General features: G+C 41.7%; 1 protein-coding gene across 1 annotated transcript in view; it reads left to right on the top strand.

The window, feature by feature from the left end:
- Window positions 1–15,186, top strand: part of OSBPL1A (oxysterol binding protein like 1A) — a 77,682-nt gene that overhangs the window by 59,964 nt on the left and 2,532 nt on the right. Inside the window, 10 exon segments of the mRNA XM_039382144.1 lie at window positions 535–669; window positions 3,200–3,297; window positions 4,005–4,105; window positions 4,108–4,174; window positions 4,678–4,785; window positions 4,877–4,966; window positions 5,217–5,343; window positions 8,597–8,713; window positions 9,212–9,335; window positions 10,838–10,928. Of these exon segments, the coding sequence (XP_039238078.1) occupies window positions 535–669; window positions 3,200–3,297; window positions 4,005–4,105; window positions 4,108–4,174; window positions 4,678–4,785; window positions 4,877–4,966; window positions 5,217–5,343; window positions 8,597–8,713; window positions 9,212–9,335; window positions 10,838–10,928 (1,058 nt within the window).

Genomic DNA, 15,186 nt, shown 5'->3' with positions numbered 1-15,186 from the left:
TAAACAACCACCAAACTGTAGGACTTCTTTTCAATTTTTATTCCTGTTACAGAGGTTCCTTTTTTCTCCAGAATACAGTCCCTGTTTTTAACTCCTGAGCCACCATGTTTCCCTGTGCTTTGTCATCCTCCTACCCCCGCCTGCCCGCCTGCCTCCAAAAAAAGATAATATGTTTAAGTAATTAGATGGACCATACGTATTTTAGGAGTAATAAATAACTTGGTCTTTAAAGGACTCCTTAATATGTCATTCCATTGTTTCATTTCACATTCTTAATGCATTTGTTGATATTAAGTTTGCTTGTTTGATGTTTGGCTTTCTTTTTGTTTTAGAAGTGGCCTTAACACCAGCACAATTCTGTTTATTGAGCTTATAAGGGGTTTGTCCTTTCAGCATTAGCAGAGCCAGGTCAAGCACATTGCATTAGCACTAAGAGCATAGTTTATTTTTGTAATAAGCCAATTACACTTGGGTTACTGCAGGTCAGTGTATCTAATCATTCGACTTTTCACACAAATTTCATTTGTGCATCAGGAGTTGTCGAAGATCACAATGCCAGTTATATTCAACGAGCCACTGAGCTTCCTACAGCGACTTACAGAGTATATGGAGCATACATACCTCATCCACAAAGCCAGCTCCCTTTCCAGCACAACAGAGCGAATGCAGGTATGTTGAGTGTGGTAGTTTATGTGAGCTCTTGGTGAATACCTTAGGATTTCTTTCCTTCATAGTCTCATCAAAGGAGTAAATCCTTTAATTTGCTGCATGTCAGGTTCTCTTTTTCATCAACCAGTTTTATTTGTCCTGGGTTCCACTGGGATAGAGAGTTAATTTTCAGAGAGTTATTTTTCTTCCTAGTAGCTGGTGCAGTGCTGTATTTTGGATTTAGAATGAGAATAATGTTGGTAATGCACTGATGTTTTAGTTATGCCTAAGCTGTGTTTACACTAAGTCAAAGACTTTTCTGCTTCTCACCCCACTCCACCAGAGAGGAGGCTGGGGGCACAAGAAGCTGGGATGGGGACACAGCTGGGACAGCTGACCCCAACTGACCAAAGGGATATTCCATACCATATGGTGTCATGCTCAGTACATAAACTAAGGGAAAAGCTGGCTGGGTGCTGCTGTTAGGAGCAGACAGGGCAGCAGTCAATGGGTGGTGAGCCACTGCACTGTCCATTTCTTGTTTTGATAATTATGATTCTTTTATTGTCATTATTTTCCCCTGCTTTTCTGTTCTATTAAACTGTCTTTATCTCAACCCACTGATCTCACCTTTTCTTCCCCCCAGTTCTGTCCTCCATCCCATTTGGATTGGGCAGGGGGTGTAAGTGAGCAGATGTGTGGTGTTTAGCTCCCTGCTGGGTTTAACCACAGCAGTCCTTTTTGACACCCCAGAAGGAGAAGAGCACAAAGGGTTGACATAACAGCTCTGACCAGAGCATATTAAAACAAATTCATTATAAGCATTTATTATACTAGTTTAATAGTCTCAGGTCACAGTGTGGGTTTACTTGTTTCTCAGAGTTGCTGCACACGTTCTCAGAGATGCATTATGCAGTATCTTACTTGCCGTATATGTTCCCTGTTGTGTTGTTTATCACCTCTGAGGGCAGGATTAAGGTTATCGTTTTGCTGTACTTTGTAACACTGCTGGTGGTGAGTCTGAGCTAGTATTTGTACTCAGCACTGCCATCATCTCCATACTTTGGGAGCCATCTATAGGAAACTATTCAGAGCTACACTTTTTTCCTTTCCTCCTCAGAGAGCCAATCTGGGGGAGGAGATAACCTCCATCATCCCCTTCTCCTTCAGGCTAATTACAATAGCCCTTGAGATTTTTTTATATCATTGGGATGTTCAAACCGGGATTTTCCTTTTGCTATGTTTCCTGAATGTGCTTGAAGTTCTGCTTATAGTAAAACAATCATTTATGCATACCACTGAGAGATCTGCCCCAAGGCTGGGTAGCTATGAGTGGCAGGGTGTGTGAGATAGTATGAGGTAGTGGGCACCTCCAGCATTTTGGAATTTCACCCCTAAACAAGTGTAGAATCCTGAAAAACTGGTAAAATGTTTGCAAATAGAGAGCAGGAGAAAGAAGTAGATGAGACAGACTACTACGCTGACACGGCAGTCATGAGAACAGGAGGAAGAAGAGAGGTAACTGCTGACTGGGAAGAAGGAAGATGAATATATAAATGAGGCAGTAACCACCCAATTCCTATCCCTGAGTGAGCTGTGAGATATGCAGAAAGATTTCAGCTGTTGTCCAGGTGAAAACATTGTCACCGGGCTGCTCTGATGTTGGGCCAGTAGCCTGGAATTAGAGGGTAAGGAAGCCAAGCAGCTTGGATCCCTTTCTAAGGAAAGGGGTATTAACAAAGTGATTGGAAAAGGGACACAAGACCTCAGCCTGTGGAGGTGACTTGTGTCAGGTGTGAAGGAAAGGTATCCCTTCAAGGAAGATGTTATTATGTCACCCAGGCAAGTGAAGCATCTTGGAGAAAGGTATCAGTACCTGAGGGAATTAGCCCTGCTGGAGGTGATTTGTAATGACCTGGACAACAAGCAGTTATCCAAAGATCCATGTTAAGTCAACTGCATGCAACTCACATGGTGGAAGTTTGTACAGAATCAGGACTGTTGTGGTTTAAACCAGCAGGTAGCTAAAACCTCAGCCAGCCACTCACCGCCCCACACACCTCCTCCATGGGATGGGGGATAGAACTGGAGGGGGGAAATAATTAATGGAATATACAAAATAAATGATACCCAATGCAGTTGCTCACTGCCTGCTGACCAATGCCCAGTCAGTTTCCAAGCAGCAGCAGCTCTCGGCCAGCTTTCCTCCCTAGGTTAAATACTGAGGTATGGAATATCCCTTTGGTCAATGTGTGTCCCGTCACAACTTCTTGTTCCTGCCCAACCCCAGCCTGCTCACTGGTGGAGTGGTATGAGAAGCTGAAAGTCCTTGACTTTGTTGTTAAACATTGCTTAGCAATAACTGAAATAGCAGTGTGTTATCAACATTATTCTCTTTCTAAATCCAAAACACAGCACTGTACCAGCTACTAGGAAGAAAATTAACTCTATCCCAGCAGAAACCAGGACACTTATCTAGGCAAATGTTTTGGTGTTGTGTAATACCCATGACTACTGTTGATTAACTGTGTACTCTTACTCTTCTGAATAGTGTGTTGCTGCATTTGCTGTCTCTGCTGTTGCCTCACAGTGGGAACGTACAGGGAAGCCATTCAACCCATTGCTTGGAGAGACCTATGAATTGATCAGGTAATGAACAGGAGAGTGGTATTCTGTGTAATAGATGTTTCATTAGATTTGTCAGGTGGCTTGCAGACTGCACTGTAGCTTATAAGCTTCCATCCATTCTGGCAGCTGCTGCAGGTGCTTCCAATGTGTGTTGGTGTTCACCAATGCACCTTCCAGCAGAGGAAAGCTACTTAACTTTTCAATTCAGAGCAAGCAAATGAAATTTGCCAGGCTTAAAAAAAGTTCTTTTTACAAAAATAAATCTTTTTTTTTTTTCCCCTGAAACCTTCTGAATGAAAAGATGTACGTGGTACATAAGGGAGGTGTTAGAATTTTAGTATTCATTACCTGAGTGTTCAGAATACATATAGACAATATGGGTCTATTAGTGTGCAGCTGCACCTAGGGCAGATTCTTCTTTCGAGTGAAGTTTTGGCCTGTGTTTATGCAAAAACTCAAGAAAGAGAGGTCATTATCAAAAGTAAATATATTGACTCATCCGATTTGGGAGTTCTTGTTTTCTTTTTTATATTAGGTCCTCAGCTATTTAGAACAAGGATGTATGCATTATTTTCTCTTTTGGTTTAGCCTAGGCTTTTAACTAACTGTTGCACTGAGTACAGCAACTGTGCACGGGTCCAACTATCTGTTTCTCCTAAGGGAAAAGAACTGCAACTTCACCATGCTTGATATGTAGATACAGAGTTTTGGTTGTCTTTATTTTGCAGAGATGATCTTGGATTTAGACTTCTCTCAGAGCAAGTTAGCCATCATCCACCCATCAGTGCTTTCTATGCTGAAGGCTTAAATAATGACTTTGTGTTTCATGGAAACTCAAATTCTGGGGCAAGAGTGTGGAAGCGGAACCAAAAGGCACAATGACCTTGGAGCTTCTTGAGTAAGTTGATCGGAAGTGATTGCACAGGCACAGCGCCTCATCCCTGATGATTAGTGTGCATTAGAGTCCCACAGCTTAAAAATGGATGTGTCCAATACCCACATCCTAAAGTCTGATGGCTGATCACTGTGCAGGGAGGAGGGGATGAGAACATGAAAGGAGAACTGCCATCGTTTCCCCATATACATTCAGTGTGCTAATAGTAGCAGCAGCTGGGGCCTGTGCCTGTATGTTCTGCAAGTGCCTGGACATCAGTCCTGCTAAATCTAGCATGCTCGAGTCCTGTTGGCTTTCCTCATATCTTTCAGTGCTAACAGTGACTGCAGTGAAGTGACTGTTGTAAGGAGTTGATAAAATCAGTAACCATAGGTTGATAAACTTCTTGGGTTTACTGACTTATTGCCATGTCCATTTCAAGACTTGGAACAATTGATGGATTGATGGCTTGTTGCAGGATATCCCTACAAAGGTGGAATATTTTAATTTTTATTCTCTTCCCTTAGACACAATGAAGCCTACACATGGACAAATCCTACGTGTTGTGTGCATAACATTATTGTGGGCAAACTTTGGATTGAGCAGTATGGAAACGTGGAAATAACTAACCATAAGTAAGTTAATAGTATGAATGCTTTCACTTCCTGCAAGTTTTAAAAGGAAAAGCATTTGGAAGTAATTAGTGCTCTCTTGTTCTGCCTTTAGAACTGGTGAGAAATGTGTACTAAGTTTCAAGCCCTGCGGACTCTTTGGGAAGGAGTTGCACAAAGTTGAAGGGTACATTCAGGACAAAAGGTAACAGCTTAATTCCAAATAGGAAACAAATGCCTGCCCTTGCTTCTGATGGGAGCTATAGAGCTAAATGCCTTTAACATAGTCTGGCAAGGGCATTAACCTGCAACAGCAAGGTTATGAAATGTGCAACACCAATAATGGAGATTTAAGAGTTGCCCTCAAAAGTTGTTCTTTCAAATATTTTTGTCTGAAATTGTGAAATAAATCTCTTTAAGCTTCTTTGTAAACTTAATGTGGTTTTTTTTGACAGCAAAAAGAAACTTTGTGCATTGTATGGGAAGTGGACTGAGTGTTTGTACAGTGTTGACCCAGCTACATTTGAAGCTTACAAAAAAAATGACAAGAAAAATACAGAAGAGAAGAAAAGCAGTAAACAGGTATTAATCACATAAAGAGGTGGTATCTCAAAAGCATGATGAGACCGCTAAATATTTTAGTAACATTTAAGAGCATTAAGATTTCTTTTCAGTTATCCTCTCTTTCCTAGTAGGATACAAAACGGATTGGATGAGTACCAACAATAAGGGATAAAATGCTTTCTCTTTCTTGGATTTGTATTCAAACTTACCAAAACTTGGTGTGATGTAAATACTGTCAAATTCCTTACTTGCCTCTTCCTCCCAAGTTACATGGAGTAGATAACATATCCATTAGTTGGACCATTTCTGATCATATATGACATTTATATTCTGACAGAAGGACTTGAACTCCTAGAGGCAGAACAGACTAGTTTATCATCCTGATAAAAGATCATATTTTCCAGCTTTTACATGGAATTTTTGTATTGCATTCTATTAAATTTTCACAACTATAGAAATGCAATTTCTTCACAATTGATTTTTTTTTTCTTTTGTGAAAAAAACTCATTCATAATTCATCCAAATTTCTGGTACATTTTTTGTTTAGGAGGAGTGGTGATGGTGACAACAGCTTGATGAAGAACAGCCACTCATACAGTAGCTTAAAACAGGGATTGTTCTCCTTTGGTGACTGCAGACAGATTTTTTGTTGTTTTGGGTGTTGGTAGCTTTTATACTTAAGAAAAAAAACTGGAGAACTTTCAGATGGACAACTCTGAAAGGAGTTGTTCCTTTGCAGGTTCAGATTGTTGCTGTATCTGAGGTTGCTCCAGTGCTTGTCATCAGGAGAGTGCTAAAGCACTGGGGATTGCTGCTTCTCTGTGAGTCCAAGAGCTCTAGAGAGAAGGAGCGAAGAAAAACACACCCTGTGCTTTTGTTCAGCTTTCACTTCACATTTTCCAACAATGCTGAGGATGACTGTTGCTTTTCACTTCAAAAAGAAGCATCCTGTTGCATAAAACTCAAGCTGCAGTGTTGCTCTGACTCTAGAAAAACATGCTTTTTCTACTCATTTAACAGAACTATTTCTGTGCAGAAAACTGAAAGCTTGGTAGTGGTAGCTATGAACCAGTAGTCTTTGTTGAATATGTATGTATTCCCACTGCTCCTTGTGTCTGAGGAGCTGATATTTTCTGGGATTTGAGCATTTAGTTAAGCCACGTCTCATGTATAGTGTCTGGATGTGGTTTGTTCCTTCATGGTATTGAAGGATTTATTCAGGTGCAGAAGTACGTGGCTTTTCAAACTTCTCTGAATTAGAATTTTCAGATTTCTGTAGTTGTTTCCCAGCTATTCCTTCGTGCTGCATTGCTACTAATGAAGAATTGCTTCTGTCTCCCTTGAGGGAACCTGCTTGGATGTGAGTCCTTTTGAACCTTGCCCCAGATTTTCCCCTGAATCCCTTTGATTTTTATAGGAATAAAACTTCAGGGAAAAATAATTTTGCAGGAAACTAGACAAGCCTTCATGTATGCAAAGGTGATATAACATTAGAAGAGTTTTAGTAGACCTGGGGTTAGGCCAGGATGCTCTGATTTCTGCTCTGAATGAACCAGAGTCTTGTTCTAAACAAGATGAAGGATTTTGTGTAGATTTTTCAGTGCAAATACATAGGAGAGCACAATGTGAGGCAACAGCAGCTGCTTTCACATGTGCCTAGTTGACAGGTACCAGAGGTCTTGCTTTAGCAAGTCAGTTAATATTCTCCTAGCAGTATACTGAAAGGTTGAGTAGCACTGAGCATGAAGTATGGATCACTGTGGCAAGAGCATGTGAAAATCCACATTTTACCTAGTTCTCTGTAATTTGATGACATTTTTAAGATTATGTATATGACAAGGCACAAATTGTGTATTGTAGCCTTCCTATAAAAGTTGGCTTGGAGTTTGGCAGTCTCATATCCAAGTGTCTGTATTTTTATATAAGAATCACTTTCTGATCCGTTCTGTTTCAAATTCCCAATTTCTGCAGGATCGATCAGTGTCCTTGAAAGGGCAGAACGATAGGTTGCCAGTACAGTTCAGATGTAGTCAACTAAAAGTCCTGTTTGTCCCCCATAGGAGCTGAGGGATTGAACCTGGTCTGCATGTTGTTCTGCTTACTTTGCAACCTGTTCATTGTTATAAGCGCAGTGAAGTGCTTCGCAGTGAAACAGAATCCTTACTACTAGTTCTAATTTTCTTGAAAGCATAACATGTGAATCCTCTCAGAGGACAACTGAGTCCAGGGTGCTGGGTACTGGATGTTTTCAGTCTATTATCTGATGCAACTATGGGAGAGCAAAGCTTATTAGCAGCAGGATTAAAGCTGTTGGCACGTAGCCAAAGTATTTAAGGCATTAATTGCCTCTAAGTTCAGCTTTAATCTCTGGTGGTCTCTGAAGCGTGCTGCTGTTTTTAGCTGTGTTGGTGACACCAGGTTTTCTTGGGAGAGCCATATTCATTGCCCAGCTTGTCTTTAGTTCGGTGTTGTAACATATGCTTACGTAGCGGAATTAACGTCAGCAGCATCAGAGCCCAGCTGCTTTAAAGCTGTGCATAAAGAGGGGATGGTTTAGAACTACTTCAGGTCACATCTACTCTGTGACCACCAATAATTCTCTACTGCCCTAGTAACCCTGGGTGAAGTTCTTCCTTTTCTAGGAAAACCATTTCACAGTGCTGTGGCCACAGCTGCCTCAGGCTGTGTGTCAGACTTCACAGGATATCCTTCCCAGAAGAAGTAATTAATCTAGGATATTTATTTCACATTTGCAGTTTGCCATTTCAGTTGTGTACTGGTTAATGGAAAGGAAGGTTCCTCTGGGCAAAGAGCAGTAGGAAAGGCTTTCTGCTGTGCACAAACTGGGCAGCGTCTGCGTTATGTGCTGGTATTTCTTTGTGGAAGGATGAGGAATGTGACTTCTATTCTTCACCTTTAATGAAGCAGTGATGCAGTTAAGTATCAGGCATGAAAATGCTTGTATTTGAGGAAACAGGACATCTCTGGGGTGGAAAAATTGACATTTCTTAATGCGTGAACACCCACCTTATATCTACAAAAATACTGCTGCAAGAAACTGTTGGTAGTCTTCCATTGGGAGGGAGTTGGGAGTATGTGTGCTATGTTAATGCTATTATCCTTCTTGACAAGCATCTAGAAAAGTTTCATTGTTGCTGAAATTACTCACTTTTGGTCAAGGAAATAATTTTCTGTAAGTTCCAGTGTTGGAATGAATTGGTGTAAATAGTTCATGACTCCCAAAGAACTTTTCTTTGTGTGCTGCCTTTAGGTGGGCAATACTGAGGAATCAGATGAGATGCCGCTGCCAGATTCTGAGAGTGTGTATGTTATTCCTGGAAGTGTTTTGCTATGGAAGATAACTCCAAGACCTCCAAATTCAGCACAGGTCAGCTACGTTTCCCCCACTGAGGCACTAGCCTTGTGAGAAATCTCTTCTGAAGGGCTTCATTAGAGGACAGACACTTGCAGGGATAGACACTTGCATGGCACAAGTTGGAGAGTCAATAGGTGGAATACAAGGGTACTGTATGTAATTGCCAAGGCAAAGAATTGGAACAGAAAAGATGCCCTCACTGGGTTAATCAAGGGGGAAATCTCTCTACAGCGATAGGGAAAGTACCAGTGGGACTGGAAAAAGAAGATAAGAGAGAAATAGTGCACTGAGTAATTGGATGCTGGCCTGCTGAAACAGAAACACCAAGGATCATCTACACTCTGCCTGACAGTGCAGTTTTGCTGCTATCTTGAGCATTCCTATCTTGAATGATTAAATAATAAAAGAGCCCTTGGATGTTTGTTTTTAGGCAGCAGTTTTCTTGTGTATTTAAGACTAGCAGCTGGAGACATTGTGAAGTCACCTTTTATCTTTGTCTCTGAATTTCAGATGTATAATTTTACCAGCTTTGCTATGGCTTTGAATGAGTTGGACAAAGAAATGGAGAGTGTCATTCCCAAAACTGACTGCCGGCTACGACCAGATATCAGAGCTATGGAAAATGGAGAAATAGGTAACTTCAGTTATTGGCAAAGGTGGTTTTATTTTTTGTTAAAACTGAAGGACTGGCAAAAAGGTTGATAGATGAACAGTTTAAGTAGCTACTCATACGTTCCTTCATGCTGCAAGGCAGTAACTCATTAACACAGCCTTCTGCAGGTTGTGGTGTGCTTCTGGTGAAAGGTATGTCATCCACCTGTACTGGGGATAGTTGGGATGGAGCTAATTTTCTTCATAGCGGCCCAAATCTGGTGCTGTGGTTTGGATTGGTAACCAAAGCAGTTGAAAACTTCTGCACGGAGTCATGGAAGTATTTGTGAACTTTTCGGTTTGTCTGTTTCCATCAGCCTGATGCAGAAGGAGTGGTTTGATGTGCCAGTTCTGAGAAATGCAGTCTAAACTATTAAGGAGAAACTGTAGCGCCAAAAAATACACTTGAGGCAAAATCATTCTTCAGTGAGATTTGAACACTACTGCTGTCCTAGAACAGTGAATTAGAAATACATAATGAGACTTTCAGTGAGTAGAAATAGAGTGCTTTTTAGAAACCTCATAGAGATTGTTACTGTAGATGCCATAGAAGGAAAAGTGTCTTTTAGTCTTCTGACATGTGACTTGGTGTTAAATACTTCAATACAGTGTTGAACAGCCTTCCCCAGCCCTCTTTTGCTCCTTTTTCTTTGGCATTCCAGTAATTTGTCTGTTTAAACTTGAATTGCAAATTCAAGTGCTGTTAGCAACAACTGTATTCCTTAATGATACTAGTGGCATAAGTGTATAGCAGGTGGGTTAGTAGCTGGCAGGGTAACTGGGAATGGCTGATAGAAGTAGTTAAGAGAATCATTCTTGGAAGACTAAGATGTGTATGAAACGCTTTTCGAAGAGTCAGGTGTGAGATTGCCTTTCACCTAATCTACTGCTTAGTCTGACACTGCTCCTCAGACCTTCTGACCATTCTTCCTGCCAAATAGAAGCAACTGTTCTGCATGTTTAGGATCATAACCTGTGCTACCTTAGAGCATTAACAAAAAAAATGAAAAGATACTGCAGAGAGACAATTCATTGTGGTTTGGAAATGAATACTCCAAAGCTCCATTGATCAGGAACTAAAGACTAGTAGCAAATTAGCCCAAATGTCAAAAAGAAGTAGGTGGCCAGAACTGTAAAATCAACCCTGCATACCTTAATTAGTTTCCATCCTGAAATAAATTCTATGTATGCCACCTCCCTTAGCTCACTTTTACTGTCATGCAAACATTTTTGGGGGGTTCTCAGGCCATGGATAAACATGCATTTAGCAGTCTTAAATACTGGAATGCCATTGGCTCATTCTGTGCCACAGCTGGGCTGGCTTTGCTCTTAGACTAAACCAGTAACCTTCAGTGTTATGTAGAAAGCTTTTTAAATGCACAATTTTTACTACTTCCCTTATTTATTTGCTGGGTCAGATTAAGTAATGTCCCTGTCATATATTACGCTTAACGCCTGTTATTTGTGTGTTTTTATTCCTTCAAGATCTGGCTAGTGAAGAAAAGAAGAGGCTAGAAGAAAAACAGAGGACCGCCCGCAAAAATCGTTCAAAGTCAGAGGAAGACTGGAAGACGAGGTCAGTGCGTTTGCCTCTGTGTGTGTAGTTATGTAAACGTTTTGAGCATTGAGGTTAACTGACAGTCCGCACTGGTGACATGCAGTGTTGTGTCAGCAGGAAGAGCAGACATCCATCAGGTCTGGTAGTGCTGCCGTTGTATTTGCTTACTCAGGCTTGGTCTCAGTTTCTTCCCTCTCACTGCTTGCACAATCATATACAAACATAAACTGTGTTGTCTTCTCTGAGCACCTCTTGGTTCTGACACGAAGAAGATGATGTCACTGATGTCCTTGAAAAGGACTGTTATTGCTGATTAATTTATAATTGCCTGAAATTTGCATGCTTGGCCAAAGAGTAGAGGAAATGCTTCCTCTGGTGAACTTGACAGCTTACTGCCCATGACTTCTCAGATCAGTGGCTCTGTGCTGACAGTACTGTATTCTCAAAGTTGGTGAAATGATTTTATCACCCAGCTATCCAAGTCACTACCTTCTTTCGAGGAGGGTTACTAACTACAAAAGTGAGAGGAGCTAAGGGAAAAATTAGCTTACGAGGGATCTGCCAGGATGTTTTAGGGATTTTTTTAGTTTGTTTTTTTAACTATGAGAGAGGTCAGTTGGGAGCTCTTAGATACAAACTAAAAAGAAACTGTGAAAACATGACCAGATGAATCTAGTTTGACCAGACAAGGTCTACTTAGACATATAGGAATAAACTGACAGTATCTTCAGAGAACAAAAATGGTAAGACTAAACTCTATAAGTAAGCAAGTTTCATCTCTTCTATATTAACTAGCTATTTATACACTGAGGCACTGTGATTAAATACCTTTAAAATGTTTGTAACTATAAATCACTTTTTTCTTTTTTTTTTTTTTTTTTTTTTTAAATGAAGTCACCCATCATGCCAGAGTCCCAGGTTTGGACACGTCTGCCTTTGTCTTTTTCTTCTGCCTGCACTCTTAAAGTGTTTGGGTTTGTTTGCCCTGAGACTGGTGGAAAATAACACCTTTGTAAAGCTTCCAAGTAAACTCGTTAAGTGCTAGACGGCCTTGCACCTCTCTCCCATTTCTGAATTCAGAGTGGTTCTAGCTCTCTTCAAATGTTTTCAAAGCAAGGGATAACTGTGTTGTGTTCTTCCACGTGCCAGAAGTGTAGCTTAAGGTATAGCTCAAACCAGCTGAGGTTGGTATTGGAATTTGGAGAATTTCCATGGGGCAGCTAGGAGCTATGGGTTTGGGGTTATATAATTAGTGCAGACACCATTCACAAGGTTCTTCCATAGCTATTGTGCAGATACTGTAGACTTGCTCAGCATGTGTCTGGGATATCCTTTAAGAACTCTTTGCTTTCCAGGCTGTTTCTAAAGCCTTGGCAGAAAATTCCTAGTGTTGATCTCTTTAGTAAGAATGCCAGGTGTGACAGCCTATAAAGGATGAACATTAAGTGTTAGGGAGAGTTGTGCTATGGGGGAAAAATGTATGCAGTGAAGGAGAATTCTCCTACCTGTTCCTAGAAGGTCATCTGTAGGTCTTATTCGGTAATGCAGTATAAACTCAGATTTAAACTACTGCAATTTCCTTGCCACAGAAAAGCAGGCTGCTTACTTTGTCTAGTAGAGTCCTTCCCTTGTAAGACAGTTTTCCAAATGTGAGTGATTTTTGGTTTTTTTAAATTATTCTGAATCCATTTTAGAAGTGGAGTCTTGGTGTTTCTCAAAAGGTGATTAATGTTGAACATTTAATATTTTAGACGCTGACCAGTGATCATAAATCTTGAGTAAAAGAGATTAATTCAGTTCTGAAACAAGCAGTGGTTTGGCAATTTGATGAAAATCTGTCCCCTCTTTCCCCCATCACTTATGTAGTGAGATCATCTTATTGCTTTAGGTCTTATATTTCTCTTCCCATTGCCTTTCCTCTTGCTATTGCAGTAGGTTGTCACTGGAGTTGGGGCATATTGTCCTGACCTGTACAGGTGTTAAAGACACATTAATGAGGTATTGGGTGGTAGAATTCCTTAATCTGAGAGGTGAGGTAACTGTGCTTATGGCCCTCTCTCACAGCAAATGCTCTGGAATGAGCTGGTACTGGTGAACTGGACACCTGAGCGCACCCGCACACCTCTTGTTTGGGAATGGCTGACTCTTCCTGTGTGGAGGATAAGCAGTAGTGAAGTATATGCAGTACTATGAGTGAATGACTTCTATTGACTTCAGTTCACTTAACCAGGACAGCAGGAGAACCATCAGAGTGTTCAGCTGTTCAGTTTGTCACTGTGAAGGCAGTACAAGGCATTTCTTCCAACACGCATCTCAAATCCCCTGAGCCAAGCAAGGCTTGCCTGTTAGCTGCCCTGTTTTCCAACATAGCACTGCAATACTGGTGCCTCTTATGCTTTTGCTTTTTAAAGAGATCAAGTCATATTTAGTCTGATTGTGCTCTGATTTCTCTTCTGAAAGCTTATGGTACCATAGAAGGGAAGAGCAGAGTTAAACAGGCTGCCTTGCACACAGATGATTTACTTAAGTGAGTGTGTCTGCTGCAGTGAGTCATAGAAAGGAAAAACTGGCTTTTGTGGTCAGTGAGGAGGTGACAGGAAGCTGTGGAGCACATTACCCACAGAAACAACTTGTAGTAAGTTGGTTTGTTCTCTTAAACGTGGCCTGGCAAAATACAGCAAGAAGGTAAAATGCTTGAGGTCTGGTACTGTGGGCTGTTGAGGCAGAAGATTGAGTAACTGGGGCCAAACAGAAAATGCTGTTCAGTAACAGCTGCAGGATTGCCAGGAACGTGTGTGGGAGAGAAGGGAGGAAGGCAAACTTCTCTGCCATGGTGGTTTCACAGGGTTGTACTACTTCCCAGCAGTTTGGCCTTGTAAATGCACCTTATGGTAGAGATGGATAGTCCCCCCCCACCCCCTGAAAGTTTATGTACCCTCACAGGTGTGATCTGTGCCTCTGTGTTACATGGTGCCTCCAGATTAGGCAGGAGGGGAGAGGGAAGGAAAGAATGAAGGTCCTCAACTTCAGTGTTTCTACTGATAATTAGCTTAGTAAAAGCTTGCAAATAACTCCATGCGGATGGAATCAGCTTTCACAGCATTCAAATGAGCCTCCCAGTGCTAACAGTGCAATGTAGCACAGTTAAGTTGTAATAATCCAGGACTCCTCCTGCAGCCTGTGGGTGATATTTCACCTGCACTAAGGGTAGCTGGCACACTTGTTCTAAGTTAACTGCTGGTCAAACTGAAGGGAAAGAAGCAAATGGAAGCAAAAAAGAAGCAGAAGGCAGTGGAAACAAGGACGGGTAACCTGGGAAGAGTATAGAGATGAAGTTTGGTTGGGTAGGGATGGGGTGAGGAAGGCCAAGGCGAAGCTGAAACTGAACCTGGCAAGGGATGCAAAGAACAGCAGGAAGGGCTTCTACAGGTACCTTAACCAGCAAAGAAAGGTAAAGAAGGTGTATGGGCACGATAAACAATGCTGGAAAACTAGTAACAACAGATGAGGAGCGGACTGAGGTACTCATCAACTTTTTTGCCTCAACCTCTCTTCCCATACCTCTTGAGTGGACGGACAGCAGGATGGGCACTGGGGGACCAAAGTCCCTCCCACTGTAAGCAGAGATCAGGGTCATGACCACCCGAGGAACTGGAGTGTACATAAGGCTATGGGACCTGATGAGATGTATCCGAGACTCACAAGGGAATTGGCTGAAGTAGTTGCCAAGCCAGTCTGTGATATTTGAAAAGTCCTGGCTGTCAGGTAAAGTCCTAGGTGACTGGAAAAAGGGAAACATCGTACCCATCTTTAAAAAGGGTAGAAAGGAGGATCCTTTGAACTACCAACCTGTCAGTCTTACTTTTGTGCCTGGGAAGATCATGGAACAGATCCTTCTAGAAGCTCTGCTAAGGCACGTGGAGAACAGGGAGGTGATTTGGGACAGCCAGCACATCTGGGCAAGTCCTGCCTGACAAACCCTGTGGCCTTCTATGATGGAGTGACTACAGCGGTGCAGAACGGAGGGGCTACAGATGTCATTTACTGGACTTCTGTAAAGCCTTTGACACGGTCCACTACAACATCCTTCTCCAAATTGGAAAGAGATGGATTTGATGAGTGGACTGTTCAGTGGATAAGGAATTGGTTGGATGGTCACATCCAGAAGGCAGTGGTCAACGGCTCAGAGTCCTGATGGACATTAGTGACAAGTGGTGTCCCTCAGGGAAGGGACACTTGTTGGGAACAGTGTTATTTAATATCTTCATTAAGGACA

The sequence above is a fragment of the Pipra filicauda genome, unplaced genomic scaffold, assembly GCF_003945595.2.
Source record: "Pipra filicauda isolate LSUMZ 115617 unplaced genomic scaffold, ASM394559v2 scaffold259_size1095435_pilon, whole genome shotgun sequence".
Classification (NCBI taxonomy): domain Eukaryota; kingdom Metazoa; phylum Chordata; class Aves; order Passeriformes; family Pipridae; genus Pipra; species Pipra filicauda.
This window is presented reverse-complemented; position numbering and strand designations above follow the sequence as displayed.